General features: G+C 40.8%; 1 protein-coding gene across 2 annotated transcripts in view; it reads right to left on the reverse strand.

Annotated features, from left to right (window-relative positions):
• BEST3 (bestrophin 3) overlaps positions 1-15,429 on the reverse strand; it is a 51,473-nt gene that overhangs the window by 7,414 nt on the left and 28,630 nt on the right. For both annotated transcript variants that reach the window (XM_019748953.3, XM_019748956.3), the window contains one exon: positions 14,567-14,718. In XM_019748953.3, coding sequence (XP_019604512.2) covers positions 14,567-14,718 — 152 coding nt within the window. The remainder of the gene's footprint in view (positions 1-14,566; positions 14,719-15,429) is intronic.

A 15,429-nucleotide genomic window follows, 5' to 3' on the forward strand; every position in this document is an offset into this window, starting at 1 on the left:
GTCTTATATTCTGGAATTCACTTGAACTGAGATACGCAGGTAATTAGAGATAGGAGGACATTCATGGAAAGTGCCATGCAGCCATTAGTGTCCAGAAGATGGAATCTGAGAATTGCCTCTGTGGTAAGAAAAATGATTTATTTGGGGGCTTGCAGATCCAGGATTGCTGCTGTCCAGACTCAATCTAACTAGTGTGACCTTAGGAGACCCCCCCATTAACCTCTCTGTGACTTAGCATCATACTCGGTAAACTGGTGACAAGTTTACCTTACTCTACCTGCCTTACCAGGTTATTTGGGAGTTCAAAAGGAGTAATATATATGTGGAAAAGCTCTGAAGAGTAGAAGCTATAAAAAGGACTCTTTCATCGCCTGGCAAACTTTCAGAGGTGGTTTCCGAGTCATCACTGACTTCTTGCACATGGTTAGAGGAAATGAGAATGTCTACTTCAAGGTCACTCCCTTTTCTCCTTCCGGAGTCTCCTTTAAAAATGTTACTATACCTGTCACTTAACAACTAACACATTAGAAGGGATGCCTATTACAGCCATTTACTGGTAAGACTAGGCACTGGGTGAATGGAGAGGAAATATAAGGATGGAAGGAAGCTGGATTATTCTGGGGAAGGAAGATGGCACCGATCAGGTGGCAGGACCGCCCTGACCTTGCCTCTCGATGCGATGTTTTGTGCCATTTGCAGACATTGTCAAAACCGGCAGTACACCTTTATTGCGCAATATAAATCATCGATACAGAAATATGGAAAAAAGTGAGCATGACAAAGGTTATGCCATGTATTGGGGTATTCTTGAAAGGGAGGAGAAGGATGGATGGGGGAGAGAGAATAGGTTATGTTAGGCCAGTCAGGCTAGTTGGTTATAGTTGAATCTAGAAGGAGGGAGAGCATACACTATTTCTACAGATCTGATTATTGTCTGGATTGATGTCTGTGTTCTTATTTTAATCTCAGGTGTTAAAAGAACAGCCACCCCAAATTGCAAAATATGTATTGAGCACCTATAAAACCATCAGCCCGTCTTCTCTGCCAATGACAAATCTCTGAGGGCACAAGTGGCAGTCATTTAATTAAGGGCTCTTGGAAAGATGCTTGGAGTGGTGAGCAGGGCAGAAGAACACTTTGCCTCCGGATGCAGTAACAGAGAGGCAGGAGATAGGCTGCTGAAGGTGGCAGCGCATGTTCAGACTTCCTGGGGTGTATCTGATATAGAAAGACCAAAACAGCCCCAATGACTTCAAAGATCGAATGCTTTTTTTTTTTTCAAAGCAAGCTTTTTGCAAAGCCACCCCCTTCTCTAGTGTGATCAGGTAAATACAGAGCTTCAAAAGATTGAAGGATAAAACTGCATGGTGCTCGCCTTTCTTTCTCCATACCACTTTGAAAGTGGTGTTTTGACAATTTAAATTCAAATACTAAGAGGTCACTTCAACAGAATTGAAAAGAGGCATTGAGGGAAACGATATTTAATATGAGTTCTACTTCTCACGTCAGATTTATTGTTTGCAAATTGCTAGTGTCCTCACTCAGGCAACTGCCTTGGAAGGAGCCGATAATGTGCGGGAAAATCTATCAGGGCAGAGGCCCGCCGGGTGGAGGAGCACTTATTCACAGGCAAGGCAAAATGTACTCTTCAAACCCATTAAAGGCAAATACTGTTATTTTTAACCTTCTGCACTGCAGAATCACTGTGAGAGCTGTAGTCGACGATCTATATGGTGGGCAAGGCAGCCCTCACGCTGAGCTGGGAGGTGCGGGGCCAAGCGTTGTAAAGAAAACCCGGTGGACCGAGGCTGCACCCAGCCAGCCCTCCTCTCTGCTCCCTTGCTGGGGGACAGCTTCCAGCCCGTGGAGCCTCATGAGTGGTGTGCTTAGCTCAGAACGTTGCACACAGAGCTGGCGACCCCCTGCTGCCTCTCTGTTGCCTCTGCTAGTTTGGACCAAGCCTTCTGGCAAATTTGGTTAAAGAATGGGCGTGTCTACCGGTAACCTCGTGATACCGCTCTGGTTTTGCTCACCTGGCCTCCGCTGGCTGATGGGAAAAGAAATTGTGGCCCAAAGTAGGGGTTCACTTAAAGTCCCTCACCTTCCAGTACTATTGTGTTCTGTAAGAGTTTTGTTAGAAAAGGAAATTAAGCCATCTATACCTCATCCCTCTTATACCATTTAGAAGAGCCCATGCTGGCATAGGAAAAAATTCCTGAGTAAATTCTAAAATTATAAATCTAATGCACATTCATCTCCTTGGGACGTTCTGACTCTCCTTCCTTTCTAGTACATTAAGTGAAAATCAATGTTCCAAGAATACATTTTTGTTGAAGTTAGTGATTCAGAATTCAAGATATTTTTGGTTATTTATGACACAAGCATGCAATGGTGTATTAACAGACTATGTATTTTCTTGTAAAGCTAAAATATTTAAGTATAGTTGGCTAAGAAAGGATTACTGAACAACATCTTTCCTTGCTAAAATACATGTTTTGGTATATTTGAACTAATATCACTAAGAATACTTCTGACCTACTATAAAACCCTAAATGCTCTGTGCACATTAAATATGTGTATGTATAATTGCAAAGAGTAATTATATTATTGCTATATATTCTCAGAGCTTTTTGAATGAAGATAGATAAGTAAAAGTCATTATTTCTGGGTAAGTGGTTGTAGTCTCACAGTAACAAATAAATCTTAAATTCCTCAACTCTTAACTAGAAGGAACTCTTACAAAAAGTTTGAATATATCTCCTCTTTACTAAACAGGTCCTTAATTGATTTCATAGACCCATTCCTTAAGATTGCTATAAAGGTGAGGATGTCTTTGAATCATGGGAAAAAGCCCAATAAAATAGTACATTTTAAATGGGATTGCAGTCAGCAGTTCATATTTTTCAACTGGCCTTTTTTTTTTCATTCCAAGTGGTCATTCTGAAGTTGATTTTTAATATGCCCTGTACAAAGATTGGGAGGTGGAAATTCAGCACTCGTTTAGTGTTAGAAATGATAAAATATTGGTGATTTTTTGTTTTGTTTTTTTAAATTTTTATTGGGGAATATTGGGGAACAGCGTGTTTTTCCAGGACCCATCAGCTCCAAGTCAAGTGGTCATTTTCGATCTAGTTGTGGAGGGCGCAGCTCACTGGCCCATGTGGGAATTGAACCGGCGACCAGTCTATTATGAGCACTGCACTCTAAGCACTGAGCCAACTGGCTACCCTAAAATATTGTTTTAAAACAAACTTTTTGGTCTCAGATTGGACAGAGAAAGACGGGCCTTGTTAAAACTTCCTTTGGATTAAGACATGATAATGATTGGATGTGGTGAGAACACTGGTTCTTGCTTCAGTAGCTGCACAGGCAGCTTCTCCCCCACGCCCCTTACTACGTGCATCCTGAACTCCCTCCCGCTGGCTCAGGCGCTGAGGCCTGACTCCTCACTACCAGCCCCAGCCCCTACCATCCTCAATGGTAGGACCTTGCCTGTTGAACTGCCTTGTTCCTGTGTCTTTCCTGTCCTCTGGTGGGCTTCTTTCGCTCAGTCTGTCTTTTATTTCATCTTATAAAGGATTTCAGGTGGCTTGTAAAAATACATGCAATGCAGTAATATATAAAATTAAGTTAATGTAGGAGAGCTAGAATGATGAACAATAACAAAATGGGGCCAGCAGACACGGTACCTAGAAATACATGCCCCCACATCCCACAGATTTACTGAAAGTGGGCTGCAAAATTTGGATTTCGGCTTTCAGCAGCCAAAATGAAAAGGAGACTCATCAATGATAAAATTCAGTCTGTAAGGTAAATAGTGTAAGAGTTGCTCAGAAAAGGCAAAACTTTCTTTTTTCCCACTGATGTCTGAGACAGAATTTTCCCTGTGGGTCCTCTGATGAACAGGGATGCTAACTCACACAGTGGACAGTCCTGCAGTAAATACCATAAGGAGTCTTCATGGATCTGTCCAAATAAGGTAGGGAGCATGAAGTGAAATTCAGCGGAGAGTTAAAGTGAGTCTAAGGAATGGTGGCAGGGTGGAGAAGGGCAGCTTTCCCTGTCCCTTTAAACACGTTTAAGGCGCTCCCATCCGAAAACATTATCAAACAAATAAAAAATATGCCATTGCCCTCTACTCCGTGTCTCTTACTGGATATTGTCTAGTCTTTCTCCTCCCCGCCTATCCAGACTTCTCAAAAAACTAGTTCTTGGATTGTTCATGAATAAAGGAATTGTTATGAGGTTAAAATGTTGTTTTATTCTTATTTTTTAGTCAATGGGATTGTGGTTATTTTTGCTTCACGATACAATGGCAGGGAGGGAGAGGGTGGGTGGGAGGATGGATGAAACAAGTTGGCCGTGGCTTAATCGTATAGGTAGGTGATGGGTCCATGGAGGTTTGTTATGGTTTGTTCTCTACTTTGATATTTGTTTGAACTTCCCCATAATAAGATTATTTTTTCAAAAACATTTCCACTGGCAGTCTTGATATCCTTAATTCCCAATCACACCTCGAGTCCCTGCAATGTGGTTTCTGCCCGACACGCTCACTGAAATCTCTAATGACCTTCAAATGCAAATTCCTATGACGTTTTTCAGGGTTTATGTTGAAACTTTGCCCCCTTGGCCTCTCGGACAGGGAATTCTCTGCGTTCTTCTCCTGCATCTGTATTGACCATTCCCACTCTGACTCTTTCAAGGACTCCCTTTCCTCTGATCACCCTTTAGTGGTATTAGTCTACCTTTTTTGCTCACTTGACACTGCTCCTGGGTGCTCCCACCCATTCGTACAGTTCTGAGGACACCTGTGTACCAATAACAGTCAAATGTATCTCCCTGCTGTTCATATCCATGTGAATTGCCCACAGATGCCTCAATTCAAAACATGCAAAAGGGAGCTCATCATCTTTTTCTTTGAGCAATTCCTACCCTTCTACTCTCTGTCATCCTTTGTTCATTACCAATCACCCATTCTTAGCTCCTCCTTTCTTGGATCTGTCCCTATGCCATCTCCACTACATCCCAATAATGCCACCCTAGCACCCTAGCTCAGGCCCTTATCTTCTCCTGTCTAAATTAAACTAACAACACACACACACACACACACACACACACACACACACACACACACTCACTCACACACACCTATATGAACAGCCTGCTAACTGGTCTCTCTGGCTTTAGTCTTTTATTTTTTGATTTTTTTTATTCGTTTCAGGAGTACAGAACACAGTGATCAGACATTTACACACCTCACAAAGTGATAAGCCAAACAAGTCTACCACCCAGCCGACACTGTACATAGTTATTAGAACATCAATGATTATATTCCCCATGCTGCGCCGCACATCCCGATGACTATTTTTTTAAGATTATGGTTGACATCCACTATTATTCTATACTAGTCCCAAGTGCACCACGTAGTGGACTCTGGCTCATCCTAATCCTAGCAGCCCATCGTTTAGCCAGCGGCTAGGCTAACCTAGCTGAAACACAAAGGTGACTATGCCATTTCATAGCTTTGGAAAAAGGCCGAAGCCCGAAGCCCTTTACACAGACTATACAACCCTCCATAATTAACCCCTACCTCCTTCTTCAGATTCATTTCTCGGTGCTTCTGCTTTGTGTATCAAATTGTTACTCTAATAGAAATAGAGAGTAGAAAAGTGGTTGCCAGGGTCTGGAGTGGGGGCTGGGGGAAATAGGGAGACATTGGACCAAGAATACAAACTTGCAGCTATAAGATGAATAAGGTCTGAGGATCTAATGTAAAGCATGGTGACTATAGTTGATAACAATTGTCTAATTGAAATTTGCTAAGAGAGTAGAATTTGAAAGTTCTCACCAAAAAAAAAAAAAGAAGATAAGTATGTGAGGTGATGGATGTGTTAATTACCTAGATGGGGGAATCCTTTCACAATGTATATGAATAGTAAACCACCACGATGTATGCTTTAAATATTTGATAGTCTATATGTCAATAATACCTCAGTAAAGTTGAAATTTTTTAAAAAATTGCTACTTTAAAAACATTATTTATCATTCCTTGCTGTCTTTGCTCACATTGGCCTGGAAGGTACTCTCTGCTGAATTCCCCCACTCCTGTCTGTGTGTTAGTTCCTAATTCATTCTTAAAGATGCATATTAGAACCTCCAATTCCAAGAAGCCTTCTCTGATTCACCAGGTTGGATGAAATATATTTTCACTGTGCTTCCATAATACTCTGAGCATTTCTCATTTATACCTATGAACTTAAGAAGGTTTTGGTTTTTGTTTTTTTTGCCTATCTCTACCATCTGGCATAGAACCTACCATATAGTAGGATTTGAAAAAATTTTACCTGAACAAGTGAGTGCATTCCATATGTGACGGCATAAGGGGAAACATGATATTTTAAATTTGTACTTGAGATAAAAAGGGGGAAAAGACTTACTTTCAGTAATGTATATTTGGTACATGCATAGAAAATAGGGCAATATTTTGAACATGTTCCCGAATGTAGAGAACAAAGGAATTATCTCCAAGGAGTTTCCTTTTTATGTGGACATGACTAGTGTGCTGAATGTGAGAGGAAAATGAGGCAGAGTAATTTCTCAGGTTGCCCTTGAATAGTACTTTTACTCAGTTATTGAAGGGCATTGCCTTGATTTTAGAATTTCTGGGTCATGGGAATTGTGATAATGAACCTGAAATACTGACAGGAAAAGATAAGGGAAATTTGATTTTTGAATTAAATATCCTGGGAACATATACTTTAAATAGAATAAGTAAAACGAAAACCTTTCTCACCCAAGAAAGGATTTTACATGTTCATCAAGCAGAAAAACCTTTTCTGAAATGTTTGCATCCGTGCTATGCTGACACCTGGTCTTCACCTTAATGCACAGAACTCAGTGGCTCAGTCGTCATCAGCAAAACCACCTGTGTCACAATAAGCCTTACTTTTATCTTCCCTTTCCCTTGAGCCTCAGTCAGATAGATTACTTGATATTAACCTTATATTTGGTGAGTGAACAATTCAATGCTTAGGGAATATCTTTTATGATTTTAGAGGACACCTATTGTTTTTGCCAGCCCAGCAAACCCTTCTTCTGGTAAAAGCACCCTGATTTTTCTTGAGACGTCATCTACTCCATGTGGTTGGTTGGGAGTAGACTCCATACCCCTTGGTTCAAAGACGGACATGTGAACCAGCTTGGCTAATCAAAATATTGAGTCTCCCTGTTGATAGTGATTGGTTCAGGAATGGGCATGTTAACCAAGCCCAGCCAATCAGAGCAAATCCAGTACATTACTTTTAAGAGTTGGAAAAGAGATGTGCTCTTTCCATAGGATTTGCTGAGAAGACAGATTGCACACCTGGAGCTGTTGGCTGCCATCTTGTCATTTTACTATCAGGAGGGAAGAGCCTGCCTAAAACCAGAGCCACTGAAGAGAAAAGCAGAACCGAGAGGGTAATAGTCCTCGTAACATTCACTGAGCCTCTGGATCCAGCCACACCCAAAGCTAGGTTAGTCTCTGGATGTGACCCAAGAAATCCCTTTTTGCTTGAGTTAGTTGAAGTTGGTTTTCTATCACAGGCAACCAGAAACATCTTGTCTAACAAACACTACAGTTGTGGATAGCGAGGCTCCTTTCAACGGTCTTTGTTTACCCAGAAAATCAAGATCAAGTGAACTATTGCCTAATGGGTTTTTTGGTCAGTTAGTTCTAACGGAGTCCAGTTAAATGTCTCATGAAAACCTCCCCTAATAGAGTTTTGTCTTTGCCTGTGCTTGTCCCTGTAATGCTAGTAAATAGACCACCTTAATTAAAAGAGGTCATTCTGACAACTGATGATATTTTGCTGCATTCTTTTTCTAACTTTTTCAATTGTAGTTAATATACAATATTATATATTAGTTTCAGGTGTACAACCTAGTGATTAGACTTTATATTTTATACACCTTAGGAAGTCTAGTATCCATCTGGCACCATATGTAGTTTTACAATATTATTGCCTATATTCCCTATGCTATACTTTATATCCCTGTGACTATTTTTTAAAGATTTTTATTAAAAATATAGCTAACATACAATATTACATTAGTTTCAGATGTACACCATAGTTATCCAACATTTATATACCTGAAGAAGTGATCACCATAAGTCCAGCAACCATCTAACACCGTACCACACTATCACAATATTACTGACTATATTCTCTACGCTGTACATTCCACCCCATGATTTATTTGTTTTATACCTGGAAATGTGGACCTCTATTCCCCTTCCCCTTTCCCCATTTTTAAAATGTATCAATTACAGTTGACATTCAATATTATTTTGTATTAACTTCAGGTGTACAGCATATATAATTTAAGAAGTGATCCTCCTGACTAGCACCCACTTAGCACTATACATAGTTATTACCATATTATTGACTATATTCTCTATGCTTTACTTTACATCCCCATGACTACTTTGTAACTACCAATTTGTCCTTTTTAATACCTTCACCTTTTACACCCTTTCCCCCAACCCCCTCCCATCTATCACCCCAACAAATCCAGTACCCCTCTGACACCATACATAGTTATTACAATATTACTGACAATATCCCTTATGCTATAACCTACATCTCCATGACTACTTTGTAACGACGAATTTGTGCTTCTTAATCCCTTCCCCTTCTTTCACCCACACCCTCAAATTCCCTCCCATCTGGTAACCATCAAAATGTTTTCTGTATCTATGAGTTTGTTTCAGTTTTGTTTGTTTATTTTGTTCTTTAGATTCCACATATAAGCAAAATCACATTGCATCTGTCTTTCACTGTCTGACATACTCCACTAGCACAATACCTTACAGATCCATCCATGCTGCCACAGATGGCAAGAACCCATTCTCTTCCACACTAAGCAATATTCCATTGTATACATGTACCACCTACTCTTTGTCCACTCATCCAACAATAGAACCCAAGCTGCCTCCACATCTTGGCCATTGTAAGCAATGCTGCAATGAACATATAGGTACACACGTCCCCTCGAAGCAGCATTTTGGGTTTTTTCAGATAAATACCCTGAAGTGGAATTACTGGGCCCTTCATTGTCTCTTCTTATAGCCTTTGTTTCAAAGTCTATTTTGTCTGGTGTAAGTATTGCCACCCCAGCTTTTTTTGTTTAAAATTTTCATAAAATATCTTTCTCCATCCCTTTACTTCCTGTCTCTGTGTGTCTTTCAAACTGAAAGTATCTTGTAGGCAGTATGTGTAAGGGTTTTGTTTTTTTATCCATTCATCCCTCCTATGTCTTTTTATTGAGCATTTCATCCACTTACATTGAAAGTAATTGTTGACAGATATGTAGCTATTGCCATTTTATCAATTATAATTTTGATTTTTTTTTTTCCATCTTAAAGAAGTCCCTCTAACATTCCTTATAACACTGGTTTGGTGGTGAGGAACTGCTTTAGCTTTTTCTTGTCTGGGAAGCTCTTTATCTGTCCATAGATTTTAAATGATAGCTTTGCTTGGGTAAAGTAATCTTTGTTGTTGGTCCTTACTTTCCACCAGGTTGAATATTTTGTTCCAATCCCTTATGGTCTGCAAAGTTGCTGTTGAGAAATCAGCTGACAGTTTTATAGGAGCTCCTTTGTAAGTTACTAATTTCCTTTCTCTTGCTGCTTTTAGGATTCTCTCTTTGTCTTTCACCTTTGCTATTTTAATTATAATGTGTCTAGGTGTGGGCCTGTTTGAGTTCATCCTGTTTGGAACTCCCTGTGCTGTCTATTTCCTTTGCCAGGTTAGGAAAGTTTACAGTTATTATTTCTTCAAATGGGTTCTCAATCTCTTGCCTTTTTTTCTTCTCCTTCTGGTGCCCCTATGATACAAATGTTGTTATACTTGACGTTGTCCCAGAGGTCTCTTAAAGTATCCTGTTTTTTTTTGGATTCTTTTTTCTTTTTGCTGTTTTGATTGGGTATTTTCTGCTCCCTTGTCTTCCAAATTGCTGATTTGATCCTCTGCTTCATCTAGTCTGCTGGTGATTCCTTCTAGTGCATTCTTCATTTTAGTTATTATATTCCTCACTTCTCATTGGTTCTTTTAATGGTTTCTATGTCCTTTTTTATGCTTGCTATTTCTTTGTTGAAGTTCTCACTAAGTTCCTTACGCATTTTTATAACCATTGTTTTGAACTTTGTCTCTGGTTAGTTGCCTCCATTTCATTTAGTTCTTTTTCTGGATTTTTCTTCTGTTTTTTTCATTTTTGACACATTTCTTTGTTTCCTCATTTTGGCTGCCTCTCTGTGTTTGTTTTTATGTATTAGGTAGATCTGCTATGTTTCCCAGTTTTGCTGGGACACCCCACAGTAGGTGTCCTGTGGGGCCCAGTGGCACAGTCTCCCTGGTCACCTGAGCCGGGTGCTCCAGGATTGTCCCTTGTGTGGGTTTTATGTGCCCTCCTATTATACCATGTTTCCCCCAAAATAAGACCTAGCCAGACAATCAGCTCCAATGCATCTTTTGGAGGAAAAATTAATATAAGACCCAGTCTATTTTTACTAGAATATAAGACTGGGTCTTATATAATATAATATAATATAAGACCGGGTGTTATATTAATTTTTGTTCCAAAAGACGCATTAGAGCTGATTGTCCGGCTAAGTCTTATTTTCGGGGAAACACGGTAGTTGAGCCTTGATTGGTCTTACTATGTCCATGGGTAGGACTGAACGTTAGGCTTACTGGTTGTTGGGTTTGGCCACATCCACAGCTTATGGGCTGTTGTATAGGAGGCCTACCCTACTGAGTGGGATTCGCCCCAGGGTGCTCTCATTCCTGTTGAGACTGCCCTTTGTGTGTGCCACTTGTGGGCTAATTAGGTGGTGTTCTATTGTGCTCTGAAGCCAACCTCTAAGTATGTTGGTTTTGGGGCCTCTTGGGAGGGGCTTCGGTGCAGGTCCAGGTCTGCCATTGCCTGTGACTTGCCAGGGGCTACCTGGTAGGAGCTATAAAGCGACACCCAGTTGTTTGCTGCTTGTGCTGGACCTGGAGGCATGTGGGAGAGGCCATGCTGCAAACTGGGGATGGCTGCTACCAGTACCAGGTCTGGGGTAGCTCTGCAAAAAGCCAGGACACCCTGAGGCCCATTGCCACCTGCCATCTTCCTTAATGTTCAGCCAATGATAACACCTTGTGTGATATATGAGTCGGGTGAGGCAGGGTTTCAGGGAGTCATTAGAGTGGGAAGAATTGTGATCATCAGGTTAATGATTTGGTGCCAGTGCTGAGCCTGGAGCAACTCAGCAAAAGTCTCAGAGCACACCAAGGCCAGTCTCTGCCCACCTGGGACTAGTCTGATAGTTTTCCAAGAAAGAATGCAATCAAGTGGGGCTGGCTAATCACAGAGAAAGTGCCTCCAGCAGTGAACGAGTTGGGTGGGTTCCAAATCAGTCAGCAGATCAGAGCAGCAGAGCTCACCAGGCCAGTCAGATTCAGATTTTGCCTGTGGGGGTGGACTCAACATAGGAAAGATGACACCTGCCTGCCAGCTGCACTAAGGTGGACCCCTCACTAGGAAAATGCGGACTGTCCCACAGTCCTCTGCTTAAACCACACATCTCAGTCTGCCCCCTTCCCTGTGCGCCCTACTGCCATAGGTCTTTGAGGACCCCGGAGTCACCGTCCCTCTGCTGGAGCCCAAGGTGAGTGCCTGCGAGCAAGTGAGTCTGTGCGTGGGCTGTTTAAGAGGATGTCTGGGTTTCCTGCAGCCTTCTGACCCACCCAAACAGTTAGAATCCCCACTGTTTTTCACAGGCAGATGTTGTGGGGGCTCCTCTTCTCGGTACCAGCACTCAGGCTGGGGAGCCTGATGTGGGGGATGGGGGTCCCTTGCTCCTCCAGGGGAAACCAAGATGGCCAAGATATCCCTCCTGATTCTCAACTGTCACACACAGGTGTGGGGTCTGTTGTGTCTCTGCCCCTCCTACCAGTCTCACCCTGGCTTCTTTAAATTTTCAGGTGTAGGCCTTCTGTTCAGCTAGACTTCAGATGGTTCTCACGGTTGATTGTTGTATAATTTAGTTGTAATTTTAATGAGTTCACGGAAGAACACAGGCAGTGTTTATATGCTCCACCATCTTGGATCTCTCCTTCCCGTGACTATTTTTATAACTGGCAATTTGTACTTCTTAATCCCTTTCACCTTTTCGGCCCATCCCCCTAACCTCCCTCCTATCAGTCAACCATCAGTTTGTTCTCTGTATCTATGAGTTTGTTTCGATTTTCTTTGTTTAGTTTGTTTTTTTAAATTCCACATATAAGTGAAATCACGTGGTATTTGTTTTTCTCTGTCTGACTTATTTCCCTTAACATAATACTCCCTAGGTCCATCCATGCTGTGGCAAATGACAAGATTCCATTCTTTTTTATAGCCAAGTAATATTCCATTGTATATATGTACCCCATATTCTTTATCAATTGACCAATTGATGGACAGTTAGGTTGCTTCTATCCTAAATACTGTATCTCCTAGTTCTCTTTGAAGCATTTTATTTTCTGTCCCAAATTTCCAGGGTTAGCGTTTGATATGAAAAATAGCTTAGCTTTGTTTGATCTTTCTGTGAATAAGAGATCTGTACTAGATGATAATAATGATCTATAGTCATAGCTAGAGTGTTTTTATGTTTACAATCTCATTTAATCTTCTCAATAATCGTTTACATTACATACTTTCTCTGAGGTCCTGTAAATCCCTGATTCTATCTTTAGAAATAGGAGAAATATATATTTAACATTTGCTGAAGAACTGTGGACACTTACATAGGAATGTAAAATTACGATGATTAGGATGAATATGAATGTCGATAAAAATCTTGAGACCAAAACAAACAAACAAACAAAGAATCATTTTAACCATCAGGCAAACTCAACTAAGTGGACTTTAGGAATGGAGCACAAGTAGCACTTGCCGTCTAAATAGACTCATCACAATAATTCCCTGACCCAATCAATGATGCCGATCTCTTTTCTAAGTTAAATCTTCAAATACTTTGCCTTAATCTATGATGGCAGTGGAGAGGAAGGTGAAAGCATATTTAATTATCTAAAAACAAACTCACAGAAAAAAATCTGCTAATTTTCTAAATTGATAAGGTTGCCAGACATCCACGAAACTGCCACTGTAGAATGGCTTACAAAATGCTGAGAAGTACAAACAGGAGATTGCTATTCATGGAGACTGAGCTATCTGCTGGGGTGGGGATGAGCCCCCAGGCCTGGAAGAAGCCCTGGACAGGACGGTCCAGGTTCAGCTGTCTTTCTAGAAGCAGAAGCAAGTCTAGCCTGGAGTAGGCAACCTTCTCTGAGGTGTTCTTGAGGAAAAAAGGCAAATTCTTTGGCTCCTAAATCATCTTATTTGCCATAACTTTTGAAATTCTACTTTGTCATTCATTTTCTTTGGGTCTTGCAGGTCTTTCAGCCTCAGCGGCTCCTTTAGAACATCACAAACCACTGTTTATGAGGATTAGGAGACATTTGGCTAAACAGGAGCAAAGCCTAATAGGAATAGGATTGATGCTCGATATCCTGATAGTAGGGAGAGAGGAGGGATGCACACTGTCGGGGGAAGGGAGAGAAGGGTCACCAGTGGCACCTGCAGGATGTGCTAACCTGCTTAGAGCTGGCCTCAGGAAATGAAGAGCCATAATTTTACCAAAAGTTACAAGAAAAATTCCACCAAAGTTTTCCCTTCTACAGTTTTTTAAGGTGTTCTTCCTACTTTTCTAAATTTGTCCACACGCTTCTCTTTAAAGTTATTCGGAAACTGGCATCTATCTTCAGCAAATGTGCTTAAATGCCCCCACATTTACACATGTCTCCAAAATCAAATATATTATTAGATTTAATAAAATTATTCAAGAACTATGCATGACGTACTTCAGGCCTCAGCCCATTATTTAAAGCTCATAATACCTAGGGACAGATTGTTATGTTAAAACCACAGAACAGAGACTGATCTGTGTACTAAACATAGTTGGACCGAATTATAATCTTAGGGAAAACTTTTGATAAAAATCATCTCATTCCTTAAGATTTGCTTGTCTCCAAGTAGTCTAACACAGTGTGTTACACAGTACATGCTCAATAAATATTTGTTAAAAAATGCATTTAATTGTGATACTCACAATTCAACAATAAACATCTACATAAATAAGTAGTTAAACTACTCATCAGATTGGAAGGAAAAAAAATGATAGTTTCACAACTATTGGAAAAGTTTGCTGTAGCATAATGCAAGGTAAAATGCAAATTACCCCATATATACTCTCGTGTGTATACACACACACACACACACACACACTTAAAGCAGAAACTACACATACACACACACCATAATTAAAGCTGAACCTCTCTTTATAACTTCCTTTGGCATGTTAATTACATCTGAAATTTGAGAAGGTTACCATTATATGATAATAATTGAGACTTGTAATGAAAGTAACTTCAAGACGAGGGCAAAAAAAGATCAGACCTACTTATTTTCCAAATATTGATGAATTTTTTTAAAATGCACTTACCCCATTTGGACTGTCGACCCTAGAAATGAGGGTATGCAGTAGTCAGCAGCTGCCAGTGTATATGGTGGTCGAGCAGCAGAATCGTCCCAGTAAATGTCCTTCTTCATCTTAGGTAAGCTCATGTGCATCTCATCCACAGCTAAAAGAGAGACCTAAAATCATCGTTATAGTGTTAGAATAATTCAGATGTGAATTATATAAAGAGAGAGAATAAGTTCCAGAGGGTAGATGGAATTTGGAGTGGGATGGAACACAGCCTGAATGAGTGAATATACAGATGTCTATAGTTCATATTTGCTGCAACCAGGGCTGCGGCAGAGAGTTGCACATGTTGTTTACTGCACAAGGGCACTTGGCAATGGGATAAGTGGGGCCGTATAACGATCCAGACTAGGTGCATCAAGCCACATGCCTCAGGGTGGAGCTGTGTTTTACCTGGAGGCAGGAGACGCACGTTTTCCTTCTTCGCTCAAAGTTACCGTATTGTCTAGTGGCTGTCCTGACAGCAACCGCATCAGCCCAGATATTATAGGAATCTGAAGATTCTCAATATCCTATTCTGTTGATTTGATATCATTTCTTCTGTGTTCTGAGTTTTTGTTTGTTTGGATAAATATATCAACAAACCTATACTGCTTGGGGCTATAAAAGTGGTCTCTCTTTTGACTATGACACACTGGTGCATGGATAAATTATTAATCCTCTGGGGATCCAATTGCTACAAAGAGTGAGTGGCCCAGGCATTATGCTTCCTCCCTAGCAGACTGATCATGTGATTGTTGGAGGAGGTGATGGAGAGGCCGTGACCACCAGTTGGCCTATGAGCTGGACCTGGGCAGATGGAGGCTCCTCACCCCTTCTCC

This window comes from Rhinolophus sinicus, chromosome 1, assembly GCF_057876585.1.
Source record: "Rhinolophus sinicus isolate RSI-liver-muscle chromosome 1, RSI-T2T, whole genome shotgun sequence".
Taxonomy (NCBI): domain Eukaryota; kingdom Metazoa; phylum Chordata; class Mammalia; order Chiroptera; family Rhinolophidae; genus Rhinolophus; species Rhinolophus sinicus.